Genomic DNA, 14,975 nt, shown 5'->3' with positions numbered 1-14,975 from the left:
GTGACAAACAGAGGAAAAGAGATGATGGTGGATTCTGGTCAAATTTTCTTTTTTTCACGTTGTTGTTGTTGTTGTTGTTGTTGTTGTTGTTGTTGTTGTTGTTTACTTTTTTGGGATATTTATCATTTGTCTGTTTCTCATATGTACTAGAATGGTTTTGGTTTATTTATTTTCGTTGATTATTATCACTTAGTATATTATTTGACTTCATACAGATTCCAATTTAACATGCACATTTATAACGCCTACGAAATGAGTCCTGGATCTGTAAGTGGAATGTATGTTCAATTGAAGTGCTCAGTAAGATACTTCTACTCAATAAAGATAAGTGAAGAAAAGTGTCTAAAAGCAAAAAAGTCAAAAAGTCCCAGCCACTTGAACGAACCAGGGTAGTTTATTTGTGCAACAGTTCCATCAAGTGGTTGCATGGCCATATTGCAACAACAACCAGTAAGGAACAGCAAACTTGGACGTACAGTTTCAGTATAGAGAAGCAGCTTTTAGTTATTATGCACCAAAAATCTGGAACAAACTCCCAGAAAACTTGAGGTCTGCACAGCAACTCTCAGTTCTTTTAAATCGAGTCTGAAGACTTTTTTGTTTCCATTTTAACCTGCAATTTTTATGTTATTTGCTTCTTTTATTCGCTTTTAAATGTTTTATAATGTGTTTTATGTATTCTAATCTTGCCCCTGTAAAGCACTTTGAGTGGCCTTGTGTCTGAATTGTGCTATATAAATAAACTTGCCTTGCCTTGCCTTGCCTTGCCTTGCCTTGCCTTGCCTTGCCTTGCCTTGCCTTGCCTTGCCTTGCCTATACAGTATATCTGGTGGCTCTTCTTGAAAATGCAAATGTCTTGCAAACATACCATTTCTATTTAAAATGATCAGAACTTCTGCTTTAAAAACAACCTAGAATTCTTCTTGGCCCCTGATGCAGTACACTCACCCAAAAAAACCTGTGACCGAAGGATGAGGTAATCACATCTCAATGAACAGCGGGTATTTCCATGTTACAAAACTATATGTAAACTGCTTTGAATATCAAGCAACCAACTGGAAAACATTGCTTTTGTTTTATTTTGAGAAACAAATCAGGTAAGGGAAGTTACTGTTGCATTGTGGTCAGTCAGGCTTACATGCAATCACGTGGTCAGTCCTATTGTTGGTGTCTGAGTTTTGTTGAAGAGCCATTTATTAACTTGCCAGGCTTAATTTCCGTTTTACAGGAGGCGCTTGGTTGCAGAACAAGTTTCGTTTTGAGCTGGGGAATGAGGAAGAAGCAAGTTAGAGCGCATATTCACTTAATGACAGATGGAGGGAAGAAAGCTGGCTATTTTGGAGACTCTAACGTGAGTAATTATCTTACATTGCCATTACTGTACTGTGTGTGTGTTCCATGCCTTTGCAGTTGAGGTCTTTTAGATTATGTCTGTGTGTTTGTACATGTTTGAAATGAGTGTGTGACATTGGCATACACATAGGCCTTCAGCACATAGTCAGAATGTGGATCAACAACAACAAAGCTAGCATGTTAGTAAGGATACTGATCATTTGGTACTATCAGATGAAAATACAAATACAGAATGACACCCTAAGTGGCTAGTAGCAGTGTGATGACATGTGGGTGTGTTGGCCATGACAGGTTGTGATACTGGAAGCAGCAAGAATAAACACTGTCCGACCGAGTATTGACGCAGACATGCAGAAAGCATGTGTGTCCAGGAGCTTGTGCTGAAACAACGGACAGAGATACTACATGCACTGTGCAGCAGCGGCTCAGCTGAACATCTAGAAGGGGTTCTGGACATACTGCTGGCCCAGGGGGAGCTGATATGGGAGGACTACCAGGGCATCCAGGTGCCGGGGAGGGCACTGTATAGCAATGGCAGACAGTTGCTCGACCTGGTCTACACAAAGGGTGTGGGAACCTGTGGGAGTTTTCTCTCTGCTCTTCAACAGGTCCTGCCTGAAGCGCAGAGAGCTGGCCTGTCATTTTCAGGATCACATTCAAATCTAGAAGACAAAGAAGAGCAGCACCAGAGCACATCTACTCAGACGCTTCTGAACCAAAGACCAAGCCTGGTCAGCGAGCTCCAAGGCTGCATTGATGGCGTTCTAAAAGCTCTTGTTGCATCAGGCCATTTCACCTCAACAGACTGCAATGAAGTGCTGCTACCTATACACACCCCCTCTCAGCAGGTATGGGAAATGGCCCACATTTTAGACACATGACTAAACTGTGGCTTGACAACATCCTTCTTTTGCTCTGTACCATGAAAACAAGGAGGAGTTGTTGTACAGGTATTTCTGGTATTTAAGTAGGTTAAATATTTATCAGTAGAACTACAGTCTTTATTTGAATAGAATGGTTTGAAATACATGTATTCACTTTCTTGTTGAAGGCTGGATAAAAACACAGCCAGTAAATATGAAACTAGCACCAGCAGTCTGTTAGCTTGGCACAACGACTGGAAACAGTGGGGCAGAGAAGGGCCTGTTTCTTTACAAACGTTACACAATCCACCTACCACCACTACCAGGTCACTTTTAAACTGGAGTCTTTGCCAAAAAGGTTTTTGTGGCTGGCCAAGAAATAATCCATCACATAGGCCACTGTACAACTACAAAGTGTCTTCTTTACACTTTAGATTTAGCATGGATTCAACAAATGTTGATGTGTTAATTAATCAAGGTACTGGTAGATCTTTCTACCTCCGGACAAAGCTAGGCTACCTCTTTCCCCCTGTTTCCAGTCATTGTGCTAAAGCTAACTGTCTGTTGGTGCCAGGTTTTGGCCAAAGTGTTTCGCTAACTTAAATAATGAATCTGTTGCCATTTCAATCAGGCAAGGCATTTGCTCGACCATGTCAGATCAAAAGGAGAACCAGCAGCGAAGGTTGTGCTCCAGTACATTCAGGAAAAACCGGAATCTGGATCCCAACTGAGCCAGGAGATATTGACTCCTACCAAAGGTGTGTCATTCTTATACTCATGCCAGAAAAGGTTTAACGTATGTGATTTTATAAACAACTGTAATATCAGATTCTATGTGCAACTGAAACCAATGGCAGACAACTTTCTTGTTTTAACCTGTGGTTGATCTGTCAGAAGTCTGTAAAAGTAGTAATTAAAAGTTATAATTTGCAGTCCAATAGTATAACTTGGTTCAAACTCATTAAACATATGAAGTTGCATAATATATATAAATGTACTGTATGAATTGTTTTGCCGTGCCCCTTACTGTAGTTTATCTCATGTTTCTGCTTCCTGTCCAAGAGTTCCTAAAGTATCAGAAGAAGCTCAGCAGTTCTGTGTCTGCCCAGTCCTGCTTTCTCAGTTCTTACGGAGGGACCAGCCACATGTCTCTGGATGACATCTACACAGAAGCCCAGCTGGAACTAGCTCAAAACGGTGTTGATGTCCATGGACCTTTGGGCCTGGAGGACATAGTTGGTACGGTGGGTACGGTGAACGAGGAGGCCGACACTGTGCTTGTGTCCGGGGAGGCGGGCAGTGGGAAGAGCACCTTACTCCAAAGGCTGCACTTGCTTTGGGCTCGGGGGGCAGCCCTCCAGGACTTCCTCCTCCTGTTTCCATTCAGCTGTCGCATGTTGAACTCAGAGCATAAGGAACTGTCCGTCAAAGAGTTGCTGTTTCAGCACTGCTGCTGGCCAGACAGGGAGCAGGAAGAGATATTCCAGTTCATCCTGGACCACCCACATCTCATCCTCTTCACCTTCGATGGCCTGGATGAGCTCAAGCAGAGCTTTTCCGATGAGCACAGGCTCTGCTGCCCAACCCAGCGTGCACCTGTTCACGTACTATTGTTCAACTTAATCCAGGGCTCCCTAATGAAGGGAGTACAGAAAGTGGTAGCTAGTCGCCCAGAGGCAGTGGGGCCTGTGTTGAAGAAACACCTTCGCAAAGAGGTCCTTCTCAAAGGCTTTTCCCCAAGCGGGATCGACTGCTTTGTGAGGAAGCACCACAGGGACCCCACTGTGGCTGCTAAGGTTTTAGAGTCCCTACAGACAAACACTGCTTTGCTTGGTTTGTGTCATAGTCCAGTCCTCTGCTGGATTGTCTCTCAGTGCCATAAGGAGCTGCTTGGCTGTGGAGAGGGCAGCCCACAAACAATCACAGATGTTTACCTATTGATCTTAGAGCACTTTTTCCAGCGCCAAAGTTCCACGAAGAGCACAGTGGGGTCAGGTTGGCTTCAGGAGCACCTTACAACAGTCTTACATCTAGGGCAGCTTGCCTTTGAGGGGATACAAACCACCTGCTACATCTTCTCAGGTATCGAGCTGGAGAAATGTGGTGTCACTGAAACCAATATCTGCATAGGCTTTCTCATACAAAGCAAAGCTATGTCTTCCACCCACAGCAAATACTATGAATTCCGTCATGTGACTAAGCAGTGTTTCTTTGCGGCTCTGTACATTGTTTTGTCGAATAACACCAACCGTTCGGTCATCCCTAAACTTTTTGAGCAGAAAGACCTGAAGGAGACATGTCAGAGCAGAACATGCTTGGGGGTTTGCTTGTCTTCCACTGACCAACATGGGCAGGCTTTTGAGGGGGAGGCTAGAGCAGCCAAAACACCAAATCTGCAAATCACAGCCACCTTTGTGTCTGGACTACTGTCCCCGTGCCATCGGAGCCTGTGGCTCCCCTACTGCTCCAGTGCTGTAGTGGAGAGGAGGGTCAGCCAGGTGGTGAAATGCCTATCTAAAGGCATGCAGAAACACTTCAAGTCTATCCCTCAACCTGTAAAGGGCGAGAAGAAGAGCATGCACGCAATGCCAGCCTTTGTCTGGCTTATCAAATGCATCTATGAGTTGCAGGAGAGCAGGGTTGCTAAAGATGCCATGAGTAAGCTGGAGGTGGACCACCTGAAACTGACCTACTGTAACATTGGCCCTGTAGAGTGCACTGCAATAGCCTATGTGCTCCAGCATTTAAGGAATCCTGTAGGCATCCAGCTGGACAACAACACTGTGGGCGATGTTGGAGTGGAGCAGCTTCTTCCGTGCATGCACATGTGTAATTCCCTGTAGTGAGTATGAATTGGTTACATTCTTCCTCACATCTATTTACTATGGATGGTTCCACAATATAATTTATGACACTATGAATACACATTATGATTAAAGGAGAAGTAAGCAATATGGCCCTTCTAGCTAACTTCCTGTCAGTGACTGCAGTTAGCAGTCCCCTCCCTCGTCTCTACATCACCGTCATATGGACGCTCAGCCGTCTTCGTCAGATAGTGCCGCGATGGAGAGCAGCAAGTCATCGTTCAAGGGCACAGAGACCCTCCTCTTTATAGCGCTATGTCTCCTGATTGGATAAAAACGAGCAGGATACTCAAGATTTTATCTGGCAATTATTTCAAAGCTGAATGACTGGGAGACCTGTGTTATGAACTGTGCATACTGTTTAGGTGATAGCTCTATGAATATAGAGTGATTTAACACGTATATTACAGTTTTTGCCTATTGCTTACACACTGATAGTGGTTGCTAGGCCCAAAGCATCACAACCTCTAACTTTGGTGACCATGCCCTAAACACAAGCACCAACCCCACAAACACAAAATATGCTTTGCACTGTGTTTGAAATTCTCCAAAACACTTCTTGCAAAACACTACACACAGTTTTTTACATAAGACACATTGTTCAAAAATGAAATCTCCTGCAATCATTGGGAAAACACATCTATGTAAAATACTAAACACATCCAAACTTGGAAAAGCACACAGACTCACACACATGAAATGTACAAAATAAAGCTAATTGAATACCAATCAGTGTGTACCTTAGCATTACAAATAGACTTCAGGTGAGCTCAGCTTCTTTGTGAGACAGTAAGAGTCAGGGGAAGAGGACAAGAGAGAGCGGTAGGAGGACAAGGACAAAGAAGGCAACAGACGGAGACAGGGTCACTATAGTGGACCATGTTATAGATCATGGCCTATCAATGTAGGAGCCTGGGCAGAAAGTCCAGCCCAACTACACAATATCTCCATAATTAGGTCATTTAGACTGCATCAGGAATATTTTTCGCTGTTGGCTCTCAAAGGATGAAATTGCATGTGATGTCGATGAGGCGATGTGGCCAGATGCAAGCGTGAGGCGGTATCCAAAGGGTTCATAATCCACCTGCCCCATTCCTTACAACACTGTTTTTTTTTATTTTCTCGTAATTGTTTCAGAGTTTACAGTATAGTAGTGATACACTGAATTGCTTCTTGAACTGCATCCTACCTATTGGTTTTTTTGTTTGCCAAAACCATGACATCGCAAAATACACTTTTTTTTCCAAAAGCTTTTTTATTTTTATTTTCATATGTCTAGATGAGCTGTAGTGAATCAATCTTTCACAAAAAAAAATCAGTATGAGACTTCTAAAATCAAAAACCATCCAAAGTACTGAATACAGCTGTGTTTTGCATAAAGCACATCTGTGTGTTGTTGCTGTTTGGAAAGAGTAATTCAAAGGTGCGTGTGTGTATTGTTTTGATGCTAAAACCAGTTTTGAGATGGGATTGTTATGTTTTGTTTCAAGAGTTTCATTTTGCTGTATAAGTTAGAAGTTGATCTCCATGTGCTTTGTCTCATTCGGCCTGCGTGTTAAGTTTTGACACAGTGGGCCAAAGTCTGCAACATGTGTGTAAGCAATCGGCAAAAACTGTAACAAAAAAAATATCACTTACTTCTCCTTTAAGTGTCCTATATTTTTCCTTCATCAGCCTTAGGAATAATAACATTACAGATGATGCGATCGGCAAACTAATTGCTAAAGGTATCCAGTGTGACAACTTCCGGAAAATTGCGTAAGTTATTTAAAAAAAATGTTATAACACTATCATTAAGTTCCAAAGGCTGTTGATTAATTACCTTTCGTTATCATTTTGTTTTTCCCTCTAGGCTCTTCAACAACAAGCTAACTGATGCTTGCACACAGCACTTTTCTCATCTTCTAAAGACCAAGCAAGATTTCCTTGCTCTAAGGTCAGTACATACAGTATTTTTCAGCACCCATGGGACACTTAACTTGCACTATAATAATACACACAGACGGTGTAGTAGAAAAGGAATATCAAATGAACATCTCTGTTTTCTTTTCAGGCTAGGCAACAATAATATAACAGCAAAAGGAGCAAAGCAGCTGGCAGAGGGACTGACATTCAATCGTTCACTTTCGCATTTAGGGTAAAAGTCTTCCTGCTAAATTTCGATGCATCTTATTGGTGCGGTGCTGCATTTCCATTAACTACTATTTGGTTTCTATTCCCAGGCTTTGGGGCAATAAGATAGGTGATGAAGGAGCAGAGGCCCTTGCCAGAGCCCTAGAGAACAGCACATCTCTGGTGTGGCTTAGGTAATATTTTCTTTAATATTGGCACATGTGGATGGACTTAAAATAATGCGGACAATGTATTCCAAATAAGAAAGCATTAAAATATGTCCCCATTTTGTGTGAGGTTACATAACGGCCATCATTGTATGTATCAGTTGTACAATATGATTGTGTAAGTTGTCAAATACACACCTCTGCACCCTTTTTACCTATTAGCAATACACCTTCCTGTAGCTTCACTGCTTGAATATAATTCCACTTTTATGTAATTTCAGTCTGGTAGGCAATGGTGTTGGGAGTGCAGGAGCATGTGCCCTCGCCAACATTATCAAGAACAGTTCGTCACTGGAAGAGCTTTGGTAAGTGTTGGAAACAAGTTGAACTTGTGCAGACAATGAGCACAACACTTCTATTAACCGAAAGGCTGATTTAACATTTGATCACTCACTGCACACTAGTGCTTAAACCACCCTCTCTCACCCTCTTATTTCCCATAAAAGGTTGACAGACAACTGCATAACCAGAACAGGGGTGGAATGTCTGATTCAAGCCCTTCAACGCAACACTCATGTGAAATCAATATGGTGCGTGATGTACACTGAGACATTCACTCACACATAAAGAGTTCCCACTGTGTCTTATGTGGTTAGTACATGTGCTTGGCTGCAGTTTGCAATCTGGAGCGTTGTTGTGGACACAGGCAGCGTCCTATTTTGGCTAAGCTCAAGTGTTGTTTTGGTTCCTTTTCCCTTATAAACTTGGCAGGGCAATGTTAGTGATTGATTCTGTCTTTTCCTATTGCAGGTTGAGAAACAACGACCTCAGTTTGGCAGAAGTACAGGAGATGACTGAACGTGAATCGAGACTTATCTTCTGATTTTGAATAACATTGCCTGAGGAATTTGTTTTGCCTTAAGAATGTTTTTATTTATTATAGATAGTATTTTATATTAAAATCCGAAATGTAAATTGTCTTTGTCTTATTGTATTACATTAATTTGACAGCAAGACCTATGATCATCTGACATTGACATAATAGTGGTGTGTTCGTAATGCACAAGTGTCTTTTTTATTTATTTATTATTTTTAAAATTTTAAATCTTGGCTGATGAGATTCACACACTTATCCTAAGTTCATAAAAAGGACATATGCGCTGCTCAGGTGCCCCTCTATTTTGACCTCAGAGCATAAATCAACATTTTTTGTTTTTGCCAAAGGAGCATCATAGCATCACAGAAGTCCCTACCTTTTTTTTCTTCTTTTTCTTTGTCTGGAGGGGTGCACTGATGGGACACTTTCATGTGTTATTTTTGCCCTAGGGTCACAATGAGGGGAGCAGCAGTATGTGCGCATGTGTCACCTTACATAGCCAAAACTAATATTCATCACCCCAATATCTGGGGGCTTTCTGCAAGCACACAAGGGCCTCCTGACCCCAGTTGGACCCCACATTGGAGACGTTTTTCTTTTTCACCCCTGCCCTTAGACAATCCGTGCACCCCAACACTATAAAGCAGTGAGAAGTAGCTCTATCCAACAAGCTGCAACATTTAAATGATTTATACATATGAATAAATCACTAATAATAAACCATTGATATTTTATAGTAGGCCCTAACCAATTCTGCAAAATTGCATATTAAATTGAGCACTTTTAGTTTTGAATAATACATTCTGTAAGTATTAATACACCTCTAGTTTTAGTTAAGTAATATTGGCTGCTTACCTCTTTAAGAGTGTTTTTTCTAATCTAGTATGTTTTATATGAAGGTATATGTGGTGCATAAGTCTTTAGCACATGTAACTGCAGATTTCGAATGCGTAAACTGAAGTCACAAATGTGTAACAGTAGATTTGAAGTCGTAAATATTTGTTTTGCATGTGTACTCCAAAGTCACAAATGTGTAACAGTAAATTTGAAGTCGTAAATATTTTTTCTACCATTGTGGACACAAAATAGTGGCTACGAGTTCACAAATCGTTGTTACGGGTGCACAAATCCTATCCTGTGCATCGCAACTTCAAAGAGTCATGCGCTTGACACTTTTGCTACAATCATTGCAGCACAGTTGGTGCAAAACACATTTGCACACCCGTGTTTTATAATGTGAGAACATGCCCCCAATTTGTGCATTCGTAAACCCAAATGTGAACTAACGCATCAGAAGTTGCACATCTGTGAAAAATGTCCTCTCAAATAAAATGATATCGAGCACAGCATTTTAATGAGCGAGCACAAATCGATGATACAACTGCTCAAATCTGTTCCTACAAGTCTCAGCTGAGGGTTTTCTCTGCTCGAATCTGCTCCTGCAAGTCTCGGCTGTGGGTTTTTTTGCAGGTAGATTTGCACCACGCCCAGGTGGTAAATGTGGTGCAAAAGTGTTTCGTATGCGTAGAACAGATTTGTATCCGTAGAAGGTGGGCGGGACAACATTGTCGCATCATCCAATGAAAGCGCCGGTTGGGACCCGTGACGTCAGCATGTGAATAAACGGAGGAAAAGCCTTTTTCCTTCGTCCCTTTTCACCAGAAATTGTAGGAAATGACTAAATGAGCAACAACAACTATCAAACTAATGCGAAGTAGTAGGTAGTAGTGAATTTAACTCTTTTTCTGTATTTTCTATATTTTTACATAGCATTTTTTAAGTAATGGAGAATTATATTATATGTACTCCAGCCTTTGAGGAAAAGTAGTCCAAGGTGTCTGTAACAGTAAATAAGCCGCGTTAGCTAGCTTTGAGGTGGTTTCCCGATCATTTTAGACAGGACAGGAGGCTTATTATGTGACACGGTGAAGTTGAGGAGGGGATACCCATTAAACACCAGGACCTGCGGTGGTTTAATAAACAGTTGAGCTGCTTCACAATCTCTGTCCGGAGCCACAGCAGTGTCTGGACTGACGGTCACGAACACACGGTCGGACACAGACCTAGGGTTTAGCTAGAGCCTACAGGACACGGAGCCATCCCACGGAAACTATGAACTGTAAGTCTGGTTTTCTTATGTTTTTAAACTTCAAAGTTGGTCGGTATAATACGTTCAATGATGAGAAGCAACGTGTGGTTATAATGTATTGCAGGCAGCATAGCTAACCACTAGCTAACAAGTCATAATGGGTATAACAGCTAATGTTCGTTAGCATATTCTTTTAAAGGATGTACCGTTTTTTAAGGCATTTGGTCACTTCTAAGGATGTTAATAATTAACTGTTAACGTAAAATAAGAAGGCTGACCAATGAATCCTTCCGTTAATCAGTTAAAATAATCCCGGCGCTAGCCAGGGAAATATGAGTCAGCTGAATACTGGAGTCTTGTTGCTATAATAATAATCAGCGTGTCTGTATGTCTGCTTTTCTGGGACATCGGCACCTTCATACATAGCCTACTAGTTTTACATCAGGATGTAATGTTAGCATGTGTCGACCTCATATAGAGCGTTTTCTGTCTTAATAGTGGCTATGAAGATCCAAATAAACACATGTGAGCAGTATACTATTCTGCTCAGCCCGTCTCAACATCATGTTGCTGTTTCTGAATAAAAACAGGTAGACAAGCGTCCCATTATGCAAAGGATTTTTTTTTAATTGTGCAGCTCCATCGTGTTTAAATCATATTTTATATCTGTTTTTCCAGCCTGAAAAAAAAACATTTACAACTAATTTTAAAAGTCACTAATGACAAGATACCCCCCACGAAGAGAATGAATTGCAGGGCTGTTATAATAAACTATATTGATTAGTTTTTAGCTTTGTGTTCTTCATCAACTCGAACCTACATGTATTTTATTTATTTTATAAATCTTAACATTATGAATGGCACAATCTGCTTTTCCACAGACTCATCTAGGCTGTCCTGCACAAGGCCTGCACAAGTGTCTGGGATTTCCATCCTGTCAGGGAGAAGCCATTGTACAGTGAGCAGCTACAGTCAGTCCTAACTATTATCCGTCATGTGTTTACTATAACATCACTAATGGGATCTAACAATTGTTTCCGTCCCCAGTGTATGCATTGCTGAGGGAAGGACACTCCAGATAACTGAAGACTTCACTGCTCCTGCTGCCTTGAGAAGATCTCCGAAGATGGAGCAGCGTGGAACTCACCTGGCAGTCACAGCACATCAGTCTGACTCTACACTCTACACACAATTTGTTTTCAATTTTTAGATTGTGATTATTATAAATCTAGACAAAGTCAGATCATACTCAATTCATAATCATATTGATTGCAGTAAATGAGGTGACATACTCAGTCATGTTTATTTGTTTGACATATTAAAAAGGTAGGGGAGATTTTGATTAAATATGGTAAACAGTTGGGCTACAGACCAAGGACTAAGTTACTAGTTTTATGTTTTGTTTTATAAAGTCTTGTTCCGGCACATGCCAGAGCATTTTGGGTATTTTGTTCATTTTCTCTTAATAAAATAACGCCATACAAAACTTTACTTGGAGGTATGCAATTGTGAGTGCATTATAGTTTTAAACTGGTTGATTTGTATTTTTCATTTTGACCGTATGTATATGTTTAGTAAATCCACAAATATTTTAAAAAGTCCAAATCTTGTGATTTGTTTGTGGGGTAAGCTTTTACTATACATTTGTACTGATTGTGCTTTGATGTGATAACTGCAAATCATAAATATAATTGATATAGGGCATTTATTAGTCTTGCTTTAGCAGCATGCAGACCTACTTATTAATGCAGCACGTGATCTGAATTAACATGTTCTAAACTGCATAAAATGTTATGGTGTGACACTTTGTGATTGTGATTAATTAAAGTAATCACTGAAATGAGGTTATATGAAGCTTTGTACCCTGTTCTTCTGGACACGTCACATGAGGTAAGGTGTATAGCAGAACTGTCTGGGGATAAGCACACAGTTAAACCTGATCATCTAATTATCAGTTTGTGATACAAGTAGTGATAATTTCACATGGAAAATGTGAGATAGAGGAAGAATTATTCCAATTCAGTTTTAATGTGTCCTCTATACTTTTCTATTGCCTTGTAGAGTAGGTTACTTATTCACTTCACTATTCACACGTTTAAATTAATTAAGCTTACTACATTTAGAAGACTAAGTATGATTTATAAGCGTATTTCTGGATTTAGATACATGCTGAATACTCTGCAGCAAGATATGTAGGCCTACTTTATTTACTTTGGTCCTCAATGCCTGCAACGTCCTCCTCACCCCCTGCGTGTGGTGTGTTTTAACCATAGATAGTTCTAACAGCCAGGAGCCTTGACAGCGGCTGCGGGACAATAAACTATTGTCGATAGTTAGCCTGCTATCGGTGTATGAATGTGTGTGAATGGTAACGTGTAAATGGGAACAGGTCTCCCTTGCAAAAGAGTCTTCGGACTCAATGGGATATACCTGTATAAATAAAGGTTAAAAAATATATAATGGAAATTCATTCTCTATTTAATAAGACTACTTTTATTAAAATGTAAAGGTTTTAAAGAGAAAAACAGCAGGTTTAAACAGTTACACCAGTGCCAATCACACAGCAGACGTTAACTGACGTCGACGCTGGCCCTTATATCTGCTAAAGTAAACTTGTTTATGACTTTCACTACTGGCATAAGGCTCCGCTGTAGTTCCCTCTTATTCAATTCCCTTATTATTACATTTCCTACATTTGCTGGTGAAAAGAGACGACCATGGACCAGTATGGAAGAGTTTATTAGACTTTAATATCTGTGAAAGCAAAACAGTTTTGTAAAAGCACAGAAGACAATTGACAAGTGTGTATCATGATTCACACGTATTTCACTATCCACAAACCTGTAATTTTTGACTTGCAAATATGTAGAACTTACTCTGAAAATACAAAGTCATATTTACGCATTTACGGATCTGTTTCTGCTTGTGAAAAGGGGTTTGCATATTTGTGGATTGCCTCCTGTGAGTTTGTGAGCCACATTACATTTTTACATAATTTTGTCCAACTTCTACCACCGAGATCTGTAGAACAAGCGTTACAAATGTGAAGTGCAATAATTTGTATGTGTGTAATTGTGTTTTGTAAAGTTATATCCACACAAAGAAAAAGCGATTTGCAAATATGTAGAATTTAGTCTGTAAATGTGTATTTTAATTTTGCATAATTTTTTAATTTTTTTTTAATGCAAATAGTTTCACCACAAAAAAAGACATGTCAACTCTTATTTACACATTTACAGAACCATTTCTACATGTGAAACTGGCTCTGCGCATTTGTGGATCGCTTCCTGTGCGCTCACGGAATATTGTCCCATTCGTGCCGCAGGGATCTGCAAAACGCCACCTGTAAAATGAGACCTGTATTTTGAATTCTGTACTTTAGGTGCAGTTAGACAGGTCCACCAGCAGATGGCGCACTCGCGGCGCAGCCTTTATCTATCGGCGAACCACATGGTCCCCTTGACCAATCAAAAGAGCTTGTTTAGGGGCGGCCACCTCATTGGTTCATTTGGAGGCCTGTCACACGAACAGAGGAGGGAAAAAAAGCTGTCCACAGCTCAAGCTCATTCTCGAGTTCGTCGGACATTATTCCTCGTTAGTGAGCAGGAAAGCAGCTGGCTGCAGACTAGCGGAGCTGAGTATCGGTGATAAGAGAGGTATGTTGTTATGCTGACCCACCATTATACTATCATACAGTAGTTTGTGCGCTGGTCACCTGCGAGGGTAATCAGCATTTCTTGCTAGGCTATTTAGCGAGCTAGCTGACATGTTACACACTAAGCATGATTATTTGAGTTTGTCGCCATCATTTTTAGCACACAGACATGCCGCGACCCGCGACAGGCAAAGCTTCTCCCTTTCATATAATATTTCAATTGTAATACAACAATATGCCAACTAATTAGATGGTCATTTAAATGCAGGCTATACATGTGTGGGGCATACCTCTAAAAAAAATTAACGTTTTACTCTTAGTAATATGTGTGTTGGTCACCTCCTGTGTATCTAGTAAATGGTGTTACAGGGTTAAAGTGATAGTATTGTGAGCTTGGTGTAGTTAAAGAATTGCAGTAACATTGCCAAAGTATTGTGATCAGATGAGTTTCATAATTATGCACTTCAGGGGAGATTGCCATTATAAGAATTTAGCATGGTAAAACATGATTAGCATCACCTTGTTTATTTTTATATTATCCATAGTTTACAACGTAACACATGCTGTCAAAGAAAGGTACTACAAGCCTCCCCCTGACTGTTATGGTGCTTTCAGCTAGACCTGATTTAAAATAAAATAATGCTAAGAATACCAAGAGCCAGTAGAAGTGTAATGAGATTGTTATTAAAACATGTATATTCGTGTCACATGATTGTGTAACCTATAAGGTTACTGTCATTCTTGTAACATATGGTATTTTTCCTCCTTTAGGAAATGCTGCTGAATCATTGACTGACTGCACTACGGACCAGCAAAGCTGTCACCATGGTGCACCTGTGGACCTAGACCATCTCCAGTTTATACTGTTACGGGACCAAACCAACTTCAGATCCCACATGCAAATCATTGGTTATGTGAAGGGTCATCTCTCTCATATCCCGGTTAAAATTACCCTATAGATATCACACTCAAGGACTAAAGGCAGTGCATTAACC

At 40.5% G+C, this 14,975-nt stretch overlaps 1 protein-coding gene and 1 long non-coding RNA gene across 3 annotated transcripts; both read left to right on the top strand.

Moving 5' to 3' along the window:
• The first annotated feature begins 1,316 nt into the window (after positions 1-1,316).
• On the top strand, positions 1,317-8,328 carry nod2 (nucleotide-binding oligomerization domain containing 2). 2 transcript variants are annotated; one of them, XM_080037619.1, is made up of 11 exons: positions 1,317-1,351; positions 1,645-2,201; positions 2,848-2,974; positions 3,279-5,058; positions 6,755-6,838; positions 6,933-7,016; positions 7,134-7,217; positions 7,303-7,386; positions 7,641-7,724; positions 7,866-7,949; positions 8,170-8,328. In XM_080037619.1, exons 2-11 carry the CDS (start codon positions 1,713-1,715, stop codon positions 8,240-8,242), a joined length of 2,973 nt encoding a protein of 990 aa, XP_079893745.1. In that variant the 5' UTR covers positions 1,317-1,351; positions 1,645-1,712; the 3' UTR covers positions 8,243-8,328. The 2 variants fall into 2 exon arrangements, with proteins under 2 accessions (XP_079893745.1, XP_079893746.1); XM_080037620.1 differs by lacking the exon at positions 7,866-7,949.
• Positions 8,329-9,901: 1,573 nt separating this feature from the next.
• LOC307250070 lies at positions 9,902-12,173 on the top strand. The gene is made up of 3 exons (XR_013844864.1): positions 9,902-10,355; positions 11,207-11,283; positions 11,373-12,173. It is a non-coding gene; the product is annotated as an uncharacterized lncRNA (long non-coding RNA).
• Positions 12,174-14,975: the final 2,802 nt, after the last annotated feature.

This window comes from Ammodytes marinus (genome assembly GCF_949987685.1).
Source record: "Ammodytes marinus genome assembly, chromosome: 1".
NCBI lineage: Eukaryota > Metazoa > Chordata > Actinopteri > Uranoscopiformes > Ammodytidae > Ammodytes > Ammodytes marinus.
This window is presented reverse-complemented; position numbering and strand designations above follow the sequence as displayed.

What these genes read in the sequence shown, in the direction of transcription:
- nod2 (XM_080037619.1), top strand. Translation starts at nt 1,713, where the DNA reads ATGTGTGTCCAGGAGCTTGTGCTGAAACAACGGACAGAGATACTACAT. An exon ending in TACACACCCCCTCTCAGCAG is followed by an intron (nt 2,202 to 2,847) that starts GTATGGGAAATG and finishes CATTTCAATCAG; the next exon opens with GCAAGGCATTTGCTCGACCA. An exon ending in CGTTCACTTTCGCATTTAGG is followed by an intron (nt 7,218 to 7,302) that starts GTAAAAGTCTTC and finishes TTCTATTCCCAG; the next exon opens with GCTTTGGGGCAATAAGATAG.